Source organism: Idiotropiscis lumnitzeri, chromosome 1 (assembly GCF_059441095.1).
Source record: "Idiotropiscis lumnitzeri isolate Australia: NSW breed Sydney's pygmy pipehorse chromosome 1, RoL_Ilum_1.0, whole genome shotgun sequence".
Classification (NCBI taxonomy): domain Eukaryota; kingdom Metazoa; phylum Chordata; class Actinopteri; order Syngnathiformes; family Syngnathidae; genus Idiotropiscis; species Idiotropiscis lumnitzeri.
Genome location: NC_142391.1, coordinates 14675170 through 14690232, shown reverse-complemented (window position 1 = coordinate 14690232; position 15063 = coordinate 14675170). Strand labels below are relative to the sequence as shown.

The 15063-nt window shown below is 40.6% G+C and overlaps 1 protein-coding gene across 2 annotated transcripts in view; it reads right to left on the bottom strand.

Annotated features, from left to right (window-relative positions):
• Positions 1-12160, bottom strand: part of tfb1m (transcription factor B1, mitochondrial) — a 29327-nt gene extending 17167 nt beyond the window's left edge. The window contains exons 1-6 of one of the 2 annotated variants that reach the window (XM_088319367.1): positions 12084-12160; positions 10705-10853; positions 10049-10200; positions 9710-9818; positions 8854-9005; positions 8300-8419 (exon numbers count right to left, since the gene is read on the bottom strand). In XM_088319367.1, coding sequence (XP_088175493.1) covers positions 8300-8419; positions 8854-9005; positions 9710-9818; positions 10049-10200; positions 10705-10837 — 666 coding nt within the window. In that variant the 5' untranslated portion in view covers positions 10838-10853; positions 12084-12160. The other variant, XM_088319376.1, reaches the window with a different exon arrangement.
• Between the last annotated feature and the right edge of the window lie 2903 nt (positions 12161-15063).

Sequence of the window (15063 nt, the reverse complement as noted above, 5' to 3'; positions counted from 1 at the left end):
TTTTTTTTTTACCTTCTAACAAGACAAAACCCTCAGGCGTTTAATGCGCTGGCACGGTTCCCTGAAAATAACTTTCCCCGATCCTCTTGATACCACGTTTGACCCGTTTTACGAGGCAGGAGGAGGCTGGGATGAATTGTGGTGGCCATGGAGCGTGTGCACAGTAGGAGGTGAGAAACCGTGCGGGCCCACAGAATAAATTTGTGCTCTTGCTGTTGAAGCCAGAGCTGGGCCACGTCAGGTCACAGCAAAGGTATCCATCATTGTGTCTGCCACTGCACTGTTTCACCAACCTGAGACGATACTACTTTCATACTTGGAATACAAGCTAATGGCATAGCTGGGAGGAGACCCAAAATATAAGCGAGCGGAATGCATCTGCATCCTCCCTGGACAGTCACCAGCTCTAATGGATGTTCAATGCGGCATTAACAAATTTAATTTAGGCTCAGCTCATCTGGCCTGTGGTCTTAGCTGATGACTGTGTACAAGGCAAACATCTGTAGGGCTTTCCTCCTGCGGGGCCCAGTTAGCTGGCTTGAGCTGCCCGGCGCAACCATTACTCAAGACCGGGTGTGACGACCAGCACAGACAGGCGACCATCTGTTGGAGGTATGCCTTGCGCTCCAATCAGATCCATCTTGTCATGAAATGAAGCAGCTTTTTGGCTGATTCTGGAAATGAGGCTTAGCCATATGGGTCATTTTCTTTACTCATTTGTAACGAGCAAACGTGTCGGGCATCTTTAAAATGTAATCGTATAAAATTACAACTTATGGAACTGTGGCGCCCTTCTGGAGCTTATGGAAGCATGTTGCCCGTGATGAAGCATCTACTGCATGTCTTATAGTGCCACTTGTCACAGTCTAAAGTGGATTTGGTAACATATTCTGGTCATGAACACAGGTACATTCTTTGCCAATTAGCTCATTTCTATGTAATGACGTTGTTGAGATGAATCCGGATGGCTGGATGTGGACGCAACGATGGCTTGATGGGTTTCTCTTGACCCATGACCAGAATATAAATGAGAAATTATTATGATTGCAAAAGCAGCAGCAGTAAAGATTGCAGACACACTGTGTGTGCGTGTGCGTGTGTGCGTGTGCGCCCCTGCGTGCGGGCCTGACTGTGACAGCGCAGTAAACCTCGGCTATTTGCCATAAATAGCAAAAATGTTTTTAATTGCATATAGATGTGAAAAGCACTTTTTACTATTCCACAAAGCTACAGCTTTGTCAAATGAGCTCCTCCCTCAATTCTTGGCACCAAGACATCACCAGATGTTGGAAAATATGGTTTGGTGCTCGCCATTTCAGCCAGATGCCTTGAAATGCAAAGTTGAAAGGAATTCTGTTTTAGGTGATTTGGCATGACTCCTTCTTGTTACAGGCTCCAGGCCCTTAGATCATTTGGAAGATCCAAAACTGCATTGTTCAATAAATGCTATTTTGGATTTTTTTTTTTTGTTTCTGGCATTTAAAAATTAACAGTTGGAATGCTGATACAGTGCATTCGTACTAGAACCCCAAAAAACGGTTTTATGACACCGATACCAGCTTGACATGATTGCCTTCCAGGCAAATGGAGCAGGGAGCCAAGTGGACATACTTTAAGGTAGACACATGACAACAGTAGAGTTGAAGAAACTCAATGCCATCTGGCAAATGACGATTTTCTTGGGCTCTGCTCGACTCCGGCCGAGCCAGCCGTGCCGGCCGGGCAATGCGCTACGGTGCAATGCACTGAGAGAAGTAAATGATGGTGTGATAAAGAATCACCTCGTCGTCCTGCTAACAGTTTTGTTTTATAACTGAAATGCCTTATGTTACAGGCTACAATTAAGTGAAATATGCGGCAAGACAATTATTGATAAAATAAAAACATCACAAATGTTGTTGTACGTATATAAGCTACTTAGAATCTAAGTCATGAAATCTAAGTACCTGAATTTGGGTTCAGTTGGGGAAAAAAAGTGGTGTCAGTCTATCCTTAATTCACAACAGTGGAAAAGTTTAGACGAGCCGCCGCTCATTTTGCCAGTGCTACGCTGGCACCGCTGGATGTGTTTAAAGATGCAAAAAAAGCTGTCACAATGTGCCTCAGGTTTGATGAATTATATTGCGAGTGCTGAATTGTGTGAATGCAATGCTCCCAGAATGCGAAAATGAAATGCCCGTTTGGCTGATGAAATCCTTGGTACAGTGGATCAACGTCCACATCTATGTTATTTGTGTGAGCAATTAAGTTTGCACCTGTTTTTGCACACGCGCACACCCAGACACAAGCGCACACCCAGACACGCGCGCGCACACACACACACACGCACGTTCAAACCTTTAGTAAATCAGGCCCATCTACTGTGTAATATTGAAGATTTATATTTTTGCTTCCTTTCCTGCAAGTTTTTCCACATCAAGTCATTGTCCTGACTCCAGGGTATAAAATATCAATTCATTTTTAGTTTTATACGCTTTAAATTCCAGCTTTTCACAGGTTGGAAAACGACCTCAAAAATGACATTTTTATGTTCTCAGTGCCGCCACCTTATATTGCAAATAGTAGTCCTGCTCCAGCCTGTAACGGGAACATGCACAATTGCAATGGGATTCTTCTCCACGGTCGGCAGATTGCGCCGCTGCAGCATACCTCGGAAACAAAGACCAACATGAAATTCGTCCATTGCCCAAAAAGTGATAAATTGTGGATCTACAATGAAACCCGTATTATTCAAATTGTTATTGAATCTAGACAATTACAAGGAATAGAGCTTTGAAGTACAATATGATGTAAACAGTACATCACTGCCAAATTTAAAGTTATGAAGCTGAATATTACAAAATAATAGAATTCCCACCCTACTTCATTTCATTTGCATCGACATGGCTAAAACAGTTTAAAAAAAATTAAAAAGGGAAGCGAGGTGGACACAAACGGACAGCGAGCACAAAACCCGGAGGGCTAACCGACCAAATTCAAAGATCAGGCTTTGTGAGAATGTATCAGAGGAGTGTGACTAAAAAGAAAAAAGCAGGAAAGGGGGGCTCAGGTGTGATCTGCCTCGGGTGTATGCCGCTGGGGAGAACGCCATCAAAGCGTCCAATCGCGACTCTCCATATTCCTCAAGGGCAATCTCAGTCACTCAATAAGACACAAGCAGCTGGGGGTGAGGAGAACAAGCCTGACAGATAAAATAGGGAGGACAATCAGCCCCTCCCCCATGACAATATTGGCAACAGCAGCCACTAATGCAAAGTGGATTCAACAATTCCTTCCTCATTACAATGTTGGCTTAATGTCCAGCACCACGGCCCCTCCTTCAACCTTTTGTTGGATGCTGAAAAGGTTCATTGCTATGTGAGTGCACAACAGCAAACCACTTCCAAAAAATGTCATACTTCACTAATTGTCATGTGTAGTGTCGCACCTGCAAGTAGCTGTGGATCACCATTGGCGACACAGAGAGAAACGGTGGGCATTTAAACAGTTCTCGTATTGAATCTCATTTTGATTTGATTGCACAGGTAAGTAGGTACTGCTATTGCCATTTAGTATTAATTATTCACCAGTCCTGTCTGAGGACAGCCAAAACATCTCACAGGCATACTTATAGCAGAACCAAGAGGCTCAGAATCAGGCATGCCAAGAGCAAACAAAAAGGAATACCTCTTGTGTATCAATTAGAGCAAATCCTTCTTCATCAACACAATCGGTGAGCCCACAGCATCAGAGGCAAAGAGATAATGCCAACAATTAGACCAGTGAGCGGATTTATTGGCTATAGGTGCGAGGTACACACAAACAAACTTGCACAATCAATGTAGATATTTTACCATTTTATAACAGCAGAATCGACTTTGCTGTATATGATTTTTTTTTGTTTTTGTTGTTGGCGTATCGTCAGATAGCAATAAATATGTAGTATAGCCATCCATTCATTTTCCAAACCGCTTATCCCCATAAAATTATGAAACTTTATTTCAAAATATATTATAGTGAGGATAACATAAACAAACCAAAACATTTGCTGATCTTTTCTTTAAAAGCTTAAATTTGTCATGGGTGAGAGGAGAAAAAAATAAATAAATCAAGCCAAACTTTATAAGAGATGCTGCTGATCCTGGGAACTCTCTTCTGTTTTTGTTTGAAATTAAAACACAGATAAGTGAATGTTTCAGAATGTATTTACTGTAGAAAACTATAGGGAGCTACATAGTTGCTTATATTTTCATTTTAAAAAATTAAGACATGCTGTTGACCCTGGGAGCTCCGAAGTTTTTGTTATATTTTTTTAAATAAAAATGTCCATTGTCTATGAGCAAAAAAAAAAAAAAAATTAGAAAAGTTGTAAATAAGCATATGCTTCAACAAAGAGATGTATTTTGAATTTGACCTTTTACTGAAAACGAATATCAGCTCAAAATATCAGCACCTCCTGGACTACTAATTGGCTATTGGCCTTTGGGGAAAAAAATCTACCGGTCTCTCTCTCAATTATATGTGCTACATTACAGAACGAACACTGCATTCTTTTTATTCACCATGTATGAGAATGTTTTATTTTGTCTAGTGTTGAGACATGAACATTCAGTACTTATAAGCGTTAGGTTTGTCCATTTGTGCACTAGTGAGGATAAGCGTCCTCTCCCCCCCTTTTTAGCAGTGCTTCCCAACTACAGTGGTGGCATCCTAGCATGCTGTGAGAGATCATCAGGGGAGTCGCAGTAAATTATCCAATTCCACTTAGAGTAATTCGTCCGTCAAATCAACACGGCAATTACAAATATCTTTGTTCATCTCTCTTTCTACAATGACAGGCAAAACTACAAAATGCTCCTGCACTAGATGGCAGAATGTACTATAAACCCGTTGCCATTCAGACTAAGTCATGGCTTCACAAGCTTTGTGTTCAATTAAAAAGGCTCAGATTTCATATTGATTAAGTCAATTAGTGAGTTAATTGAGATGAGACCATCATTATTTCAGTAATTCTGTTTGGTGATGTATCGTGAGATCTTTTCTATGCGAAATGGGTTCCATGGACCAAAAAAAAAAAAAGGTTGGGAAACACAGCCCTAAAGGAACCTGCACATTCCAGTTTCAAGAAACTACTTTGCTTGAAGTCTTGCTGAAACTTGAAGGCATTCATCACTGCATATAAGTGTTTGAAAATTAATTCTCATGAGTAAGCTGAAATGTTTTGCTTGCTAAGCACCGACCCGCTGTTTTGCATAATGCTCCCCTTCTACAAGCTCGACACAACAGCAGCAACACACATTTCCTGCACAATTTTCCTGACAGAAAATTTCATTTAAGCATTGTGTCAGCCTTTTCATTGCATAAAATATCCATTGTGTTCAAGCCATGACAGTCTTTCCATCATGTTCTTCCCTCACTATATTGGCGGACATTGTAATGTATATGTAATCCATCCATCCATTATCTAAGCCACTTATGCGGAAAAAGGTTACTTTCATTCAAACAACCAGCAAATAGGACTCCTTGAGATTATTTCAAGATTTCACAGGAAAAACTAGTGAAATGAGAAAAATATTGTAATTAATGGCATTACAAAGGCATCACATAACATGTAAAACACAGCACAAAAAAGGAGGATTCAAATGAAAACCTTTGCTTATTGATCGGCTGGACGTGGCTTAATCAACTGCACTGGACTACCACAATTTGAGCTTCATGGGTAAATACCATAATTCCTCAAACACAGACAAAAAAAAACAAAACAAAAAAAAAAAAAAACATCCAAAATTGAGATTGGTTTCATACACACGCAACTCACTGAGAAACATGATGGCGTTGCATGTAGATTTTTTCCCAAAACGGTTCGGGGAGAGGAACAAGGAAATGTCCGTAAATAAAAACAAGCATGCCTTACCCAATATTTTGGACAAAAGAGAGTTCCCCAGATGGAGAGAAGTGTTTTTCCAAAGCAAATATTTCACCTCCATCACCACTTTACAATACACTCGCCACTCATTAAATGTCGGTGCATATCTGGAAGTTTTTCTTCTTCGTTTTTGCGTCGGGCTTCTGTGACTGTCTCACACTACAAAGTGACTGTGAGGAATGTTCGAGTGTTCACAGCTGAAATTGTGAGCAAGGTAAGAGGACTTCGCTTTATACACACACGCACACACAAAAATGTATGAAAACAAAAAAATCCCAATCTATCAAAGGACTATTTGGATAATGATTCAATTTTTGAGAAGGAATACCAGCAAATCAATGGAGCACATAGTACATAGGGAAAGCATGTTATGCACCAGTGTTATTCTCGAGAAATTGCGGAACTGCATATCCTCTATTGTAGACTACAAGAAAATACATTCAGACAATAGTCCGGGAATGCAACTCTTGAGCAATTACTTACCTAATAATGTGTCATGCCAGATCTATTTGTTTGTTTTGAATCTTTATTCGTCATATTCGAGGACATTTGTAATCATTTCGTTTGAACAGAGGAAGAACCTTTTCTGTTCCCACATTACTGTGCTCCAGTGCACAAGCAGGGTACATAAAGGCATGCTTGGCTGAGTTTGGTGTGGAAAAAATGACCTCAACCTCAACCTCCACACCAAACACCTCTTAGATGAACAACAGAGAACATGAGCCAGGCCCCATCGCCAAACATCAATGACCTCTGACCTCACCAATGCTCTTCTGGACAGAGTACCAAAAAGCACACAAGATTTAGGGGGAAAAAAAGTCCCCCAAGGAATGGAAACTGTGAAGCTGAGAAGCAGGACCAACATTCTATTTTCGCCCCCTGTAGGTATAACGGCTTGGAGTCCCAGAACTTTAGTCCATATATGGTGTCTAGGGCTTACACACACGCATTAATGCGCTCTGAGAGCAGTGATCTTTTATAGGGCACCAGCACCAGGGGGTCTACTCATCAAACCGACATCATCTTTCCTAATGATATCATTTCCGCCAAGTGCCCATTAAAACATTTAGAGCGGGAAAGATGGCCTGTGTGGGCATGCGGGAGGTGCTGAATCATCTGCAGTGCAGTGTGATCCCTCTGTAATCATGTTTATATGCATCGTGTGTGTTTGTGTACATTTACAGCAAAGCATGCTGATAGCCATTAACTTGCAGGTAGATGCACAGACAGGAATAAGACGCATAAGAGTACAAGTAATGTGCTGAGTGGCAGCTGACTCTGATGAAATAATCATCGGGAGCCATCTCTTCTAAGAGAATGGAAAAATCAGCCCTGGTCCCATTCACGCGCCTACGTTTTACTCCTCACAGGGAATGATTTATTTATCCAGTGTGTGTCCTAAAGCACCACAGTATATTCAAGGGACCAAAAGTCCATCCCCGGCATCAACTTTACACCTCTCTTTTAATGCAGAGACGGACGGAGGGAAAACATGGTTTCATTTGTACCAGGTTGTAAGGAACCTCCCGAGTCTTTAAGGAGGCGTCCAGTCTATTATCTCTAAATAAATATCTCGATGCAGCTAGAGCTGACATTTTTAATTTTTGAGTCTTTCCAGCAGAGCTTTTATTTCTTAATACGCCCTCTAGTCTTACTATAAATCCTGACCCTGAAAATAAAGCAAAAACATCTTGCATTCACATGTTATGTAAGCCTTAGTGTCTTTCTTCCTCCGCTGATCCACACACAGGCTAAAAGACGCAGGCAGAAATGGGGCCTAAAAAAGAACTTGGGCCTCATTACGAGGCGCAGCGCTAGGGTGCCACATCTCAAATACCCACCAGGCATCATTACATCCCAGAAACGGTCCAACGACAGAACAGAGACAAAAGTGATTCAACACAGCCTTAATGAAGCCTTAAAGCAAGAGGGGTGAGGGAGGGATGAGTGATGGAGACATGACAAGGGACTTGTGATGGGGACATGGGTCCAGATGAAGAAGGCCCCAGATTTAAGGTTGAGGTCCCACAATTGCCCTCCAGGAAGAAACAAGAAATAATAACAACACGTCCATCTGGCATTGATACCCTTGCAGCTACAATTTTGCTACGGATTGAAATAAACATTGAAATTTTGAAAAGTAGAGAAATTAATAAATCAAATGTGCTCTGAAAGATGAAATGCTATTTCAGCAACACACCCCTCAGGAGGCACATGTGGATTTTCTACGCTTAAGCAAACACATCAGACGATGATTATTGAAGGGGCAGCAGTCAAATGACTCCATGGAGATTACTAAACAGACTGCCTCAGTAACAAAATATACAACTAGGTTGTGCTTGGTTTGACAAACTGCAGTGAAAGCAAACACGGCCCAATCTTCAACATTCCTACCTCTGGTTTGGGGACGAAGGCCCTTCCAGGTATGGTAAAACGACTGTGGACGCTGCACAGATACTGTGCCATGATGGACAGACGGCTCCTCTGTCTGCTCTTTGTGCTGGCTATCAACCTCTGGTTGGAGAAGACAATTCCGCAAAACATAAGAGTATTCAGTCACTGATACAAGTTTTATAAGACAGCGTCACAGGATGAGCTCATTCACCATTTCCTCCCAGTTGGCTTAGTAACCACACACATTTACAAAAGTAAACAAAGTGCATCCCTGAAAATTCTAAATGATTACTCGGTCATCTGACGTGGGGCCAAATACTTTTATTTTGTTGGGACTATATTCATTTTGGTTAGTTATGAGACATATTGTGAATTCATAAGACCGCTAATTTAATTGCTACTCATTCACACATTCGCCAAATTTATATTTGGCCCAAATGTAGTTTCAACACGGGAAATGTAACTTTTCATCTCGTCACAAGTTTCTACCAGGACTCTTGTAGACATGAAAGCAGTCTCCAGACACACGGACAAACAAGATGTAGCTCTCGTACCTCTGCGACCTCTTTCTGAAAGGTGAGAGTGAGTTGGGTGCGTCCGTAAGCAAAAGGTCCGGTTCTGTTGGCTATGTTTTCCAGCCATCTGATGATAAGGGGGGTGGAAACACTGAAGGGTAGATTGCCTATGATGTGAAGATTTGGTGGCTCTGTGAAACACGTACACACGCACACACACGCGCACGCACGCGCACGCACACGCACACACAGCAGGGCTTACATTAGTCTCATGTCTTTGGCTGGCAAATATAAATAAATAAAGAACAGTGGAACCTCTAAAGTTGAATGTGCGATTTGAAGTTTAGGAAATATCTTCCAAGAAACTACCTCGAGACATACCGGTGAGCTATATATCTACGCACATATACATGGCTTGTGATTGATTTGTTGTACATTGGCAAAGAGTGAGTACACATTGGACTGTTTCATGCCCATTATTGCAGTGGTTACAGTCTTATTACATTTCCAAAAAAGCATCAAGTTCAATAGTTCAAATTAGTTTAAATCCAAATCCGTATGTGACCCTAATTCCATGCATTCATCCAATTTCCACTGCTTACAGTTTTCATGGTCAAGGGTGAGTTGAAGCCTATTCCAATTGACTTGGAAGAGGGCAATTGGTCACCAGTCAATTGCAGGGTGCACAAAGAATGGATAAATGATCATTTACACTCAGAAAATCTCCAAACACTTGTATCACAGTGTTATTGTATGAGTGTTTTAATGTAGTTATTGTATTATCATTGTCTTATACATGGTCAGAATTCTAAAGTTTGACGGACAACAAGTCAAAATGGACAATACAACCGGTGACATTCAACGGATCGCATACAGTTTAGTGAAAGAATCTCACCCTCCTCCCATGGTCGACAAATACTTTGAGGGAATCCCTTCTCCATTCTGTAGGTAAGAATGTCTCCGTGGACGATTCTCAACCTGCCTGGTGCAGCTTCTGATAGCAGCTGCGGAAACAGAGTTGCAACAGCACCCAATTGGAAATATTCACTGAAAACGATGCAGCCTCATCAGTCTCTCTCCAGGTGGTAATGATGCAGCAGATGAAAACAGATTTATCAAAATCTTTAAAAATGAAAGAGGCACGCGTTTAAGCTTTTTATCTACAATAAACTGTTGACATTAATATGCTGGTGCAAATGTGCAATCTCCATCATGTGTGGAGAGACTCATTTACCTTTAATCCAGGGATGAAGCGCGAATCCTTCTCCACCACAAGTAGGTCCGTTGCTCCGGCGTTCAGAATGGATCGGGTCAAGCCCCCAGGACCCGGACCCACTTCACACACATGGGCATTATTCAAATTTCCAGCCTGACGCACTAGTTTGTCTGAAAAGATGGAGATGGATGATCAACTTAAGGCGATTCTGTACGTAATCCGTGAATAACACTATTTTGGCGAGTAGAAGTCATGCATCATGTAAATTACACAACATGTTCCGATCAATCGGCTTCATCTGGATTGCATATCCAAACTTGGATAAATACAAAGTGATGTAGCAATATATGTGCAATGAAGATGAGATGCATTAATCTGACGGTCACCTTGCACAATAACAAAAGGCCACATCAGACCTGCATGCATATAATTACATTAAGCTCTACAAGGTCTGATGACTAGCTTCATTCCGTTTAGCCAGAAATCTAATTCCTCAACATGACCAAAACAGGAAAGCATGTCTTCTTTAATTCTGGAAACAAGGCGGTGTGGAGCTGTGCAGTCAAGTGCACTGGTGTGGACAAAATAATGAGGAATAGGAAGTAGCAGGTATTGGTGCAATGCAGATAGACTAAGAAGAGGACAGTGTGTGTGTGTGTGGTACTAGGACCAACCTGTGAGCCTCAAGTCCAAAAGAAAGTTTTGGGAAAGCTGTTTCTCCGCTCTCAGTTTGTACAGCTTTATGAGCTCACCAACAGTAGGCAAAGGAGGCAAGCGGAAAGACGCAAGCTTCCCAGAGGCAGCCATTTCGTTTAAATATACACTGGAAAAGTAAGAAAAAATGACAAAATGATTTTCCTCAGTTAGTGGCTGGGAGACATAAATAAATGCATGGAAATGCTAACGGAGAAAACTTAAGACACTCATATACGATCACAGACATGCTGCATGAATGTTACCACCAGTCTTTAGAATGGATATCTAATATTAAAGACAACATTAAATTGGTTGTGCAATACATGGCAAATAGAGAATGAGAAACAAAATGTATTTAAAAAAAAAAAAAAAGAAATTGTTGACAGGGTATGCTAATCAGATTTGTTCTACGTATTTTGTGGTCATCAAAGTTTGAATTCACATTGCATTTGTTTATTTCAGGCAGCGATGAAATGCAGTTAGGTAAATCAAACCCTCAAAAAGAGTTACTCCTCAGAAAAACGTTGTTGTGGTTTGTTGAAACAAATCTGATACGCACAATCAGCTAAATGTAATGTTTTTAGGATGGAAAACAGCTACCATTACGTCGGTCAATTCGTGCACTTGTGGGGACAGTGACAGTGGTGGATAAACAAAAGATATGGGCAATATCTATTCCTCATTTGTCTATTCATTTGAATGTGTATTACATTCCGAACTTCAATTGCAAAGAGACTGTTTGCGGTTGCCCAATAGATTTAGTCAACAGTGCTGTACAGATTTCTATCTCAGGGGACCAATTTTGCAAGCGTCGTAATACAGTGAAGATGATGCATTTACATACAAGGTCCATGTGCGCCATCTTGTGGCATAATAAAATACAACGTGAAGTACAGTACTTTTAACAAAGGTGCACATGGTCCGAAATACTTTCAATTACCAACGCTATTTTATTAGGACAATAAATAAATTACTTAAAACACACTTTAATTTATTCAATATTAAGCTATAGTACGAAATTATTTTGTCGCGGCTGTAAACATTGACTGGATGACACAGCTGCGTTATTTTAGACTTGACACCAACTACATGAATTACTTTGAAAATATTATTATTATTTCATAACTGTATTACTACCAGATTCGGGATTACTATTATCTTTTACACACGCGGTGGTACCGGCGGGTATTAGCAATATAGGCAGCTAACCTCCTCACTCGTTTCGCATAAGCTAGCAAAAGCTACAAATTGTGGCGGAGTGTCATTCCACAAACAGAGTCCGGGGTGAAAGTAAACGAAATAACTTAAACAACCCATGCAACAAAGTCAAATAAAACACATGACCCACGCTTCTCACCAGTGTTGCTTTTCCTCCTCATATTTCCGGGTTCGTCATGCCGTTGACGTCAAACTAGCCAATGAAGTTACATGACTCGTAAATTCCACCAATCGATGGACGAAGGCGGGGTTTAAATTTACCCTTGAACAATCGCTCGGGGACAGAGTCTTTTGGGGGGCATTTTAGTTCTGATGTAATTTTTACATGAAAATATATAAGCGCCAGTGTTCATGGAAGTGTCCCTCAAGTTCACAATTTTTCCCACGTTTGCGAGTGAGCTTTCTGTTGCCTTTTGCAAGTGTGTTTTGGTCAACTTTGTATTGTGTGTATTATTATGGATTAATTTTTGTCACCCCTTATTTGTGCCTGGATCCAGCCGTGCACTCTATAGTTGCTTTTTATTTTCTTAGATAAAAACTTGTCATGTCTGGTACTGGGTCCAAATTCCACTCCTCACGTGACAATAAAATGTGTAAGGAAATTTCCTTCAACATGTCATTAACATTTCTGGGATGTTAAGTCAAACCTATATGTGGAAGATCAGAAGGAAACATATTCCAGAGTGTATGTAATTTCTAGGGCAGTTCAAAATAACGGGCTAACGCCAATAAACACAGAAACCAGAGGAAAGTAAAGTCTGCTACAGTCTGTAGCATAATCAACAATGACCTCTGGGTCAGTATTATGCTCTGTAATTTTACTGGAGGTCTCATGGGTGCCACAAAAACGAAAACAAAAAAAGTGAAACCAGATGTATATCCAGAAATGAATCTAGAATTGCTTGGTACGAGTGTTCACTATGATCAGGTTGTCTTGTTACCGCTGTCCCTAAAGACTGTCAAACAATTTGGGCAGTGACATATTGTTTTGACATATAGACTGAAATGTGTTGGTTATGTGTGAGTTCAAAATCACTGGGGTGATTGCGAACATTTTTATGTTGCTTTTGCTTCTTTTGCTCATCCATTAGACGCCATCTACAGCACGAGATTTAATCAAAAAGCCATATTAACAATGTCAGTGGTGGTGAGCCGCACTGTATCATACTGAGAAATATACTGTACTTACAATTGTGATCATCTAATGAAATGCTTCCCTAAGCCATATATTTTACATTGGAAATATCTCTCAGTGCAACACCAAATGAAAATGTCTGAAAAGTATGTCTACAAAAAAAAAGGATTATCCTGACTCAATTGAATCACAAAATTTTAGTGAATAATGTAAATTCTGCCATTTGGTGGAGGAACTTTCATTGTTTTTCTCAGTCGCTTTTGTACACTTTTCACATCAGAATGGAATTCCTCAAAACTACTTGCTCACTTGTCACATCATTTGTGTCACTTGATCACATCAAAAAAAGTTTCTCATTTCTCTCAATGAGATGCAAGTGCTTTAGCACATGCATGCAACTTACATACAACTCCGACATGTGACGTTGATCAATATGAATGGATCCCTGTTGAATTGTCTGACACCCCAAAACATTTTGGCATTTGTCACGCCACTGGCATATCTGAATTCAAGATCGAGTTTGTAGTAAATAAATTATACTTTGCCGAGCAATTTAATGAAATCTAATAATTTTCCATTGCACACCTGATAATGACCTATTAAGGAGCCCTGGCACAGTGGGGGGGAAATCACTTTTGTAAAGGATGGCGATAGTGACCAAAAATATTAAAACAACCTGATGCACATGATGCACTTACATGACCAAATTCAATTCAATGGTTAATGGTGTTAACATTTCATCCTGTTCACGCCCAAATTCTAAAAGTTGTATCTGATTGTGGGGGCGAGCATTGCACCGGCGTTTCATGATCATAAGTAATCGGACCCTGATATATCTACTAACTGAAGGCAATCTTTTGTTGTGGCATTTCTGCAGACACTCCTCTCCCAGACTGGTCTGCAACCTTTTTAAAAGCTAAAAGACTCACAGTAAAGGAATGTTTGATACATCCTATTTTCATGACCATTTTCAGTGATCATATTAGTGCTTCACTTTATAATCCCCTTATGTCATTGGCCCTGGGTCACCATTTTCCTTGAATGAGACAAAAAAAAAATTACTGAGTGGGTTGCTAAAGCGGCAGCAGTGTTTTGACGACAGGCACAGACATTGAGCCCCAAAGGAAAAGCGGACGAATAAAAGTGTGGCACTAAGCACAAATTGGTTTCGAATAACCACATTACGTGTTTTAATAAAATATGATCTAATATACATAAAATACAACTATTGATCAAGTTAGTGTGTGTATGTTGCTCTTCAAACTGCCCACGGTTCTTCTGGGATTCATAACACATAGCAGACAGGTCATGTGTGTATTATATGCACTGTATAAAGAGTGAAATCATAACAAGCCTCTTCCTCGCTGCTTCCCACCACATGACTTCACTTTAGGGTGTGGGAATTATGGCCTTCCATCAAAATACAATTCTCATGACCTCATTTTGGATCACCCTTCCTCTTTGATACCACAAGTAGGAAGATGTCATCATAATGAATATGATGAGGAAAATGTTCTGTTTTTCTGTCTTTTGGTAACACATTAAGTTCAACAAAAAAAAGTATTGGATTTCCTTATAGAGCCTGTGGATTGACCTACGACCGAACAATCACCCAAAGTTCTGTCTTGCACGCTCTCACACAGACAGACAGACACGCACACACACAAACACAGACACACATAGAATAAAGTGATAGCTGAGGGACGTCAGAAGTTATCAAGCGGATGGCCTGTACAGTGTGCTTTCACTTCATCAACAACATGACATCAGCACAACACCCTCCCGGTTTGATAATGACTACATAAGAACAATACTGCTCTTGGGTCGGATCCACATGAATCACAGAAGACGCGATTGCAGTCATCACATCATCATCCAAAATAACTCCTCAGTGACTTGATCTGCCTTATGTGACGTTTGTTATCCTTGTTCTTTACTAAAGCTGTTTTTGTCGCCGTGGCGACAACAATCGGGCAAGTCATAT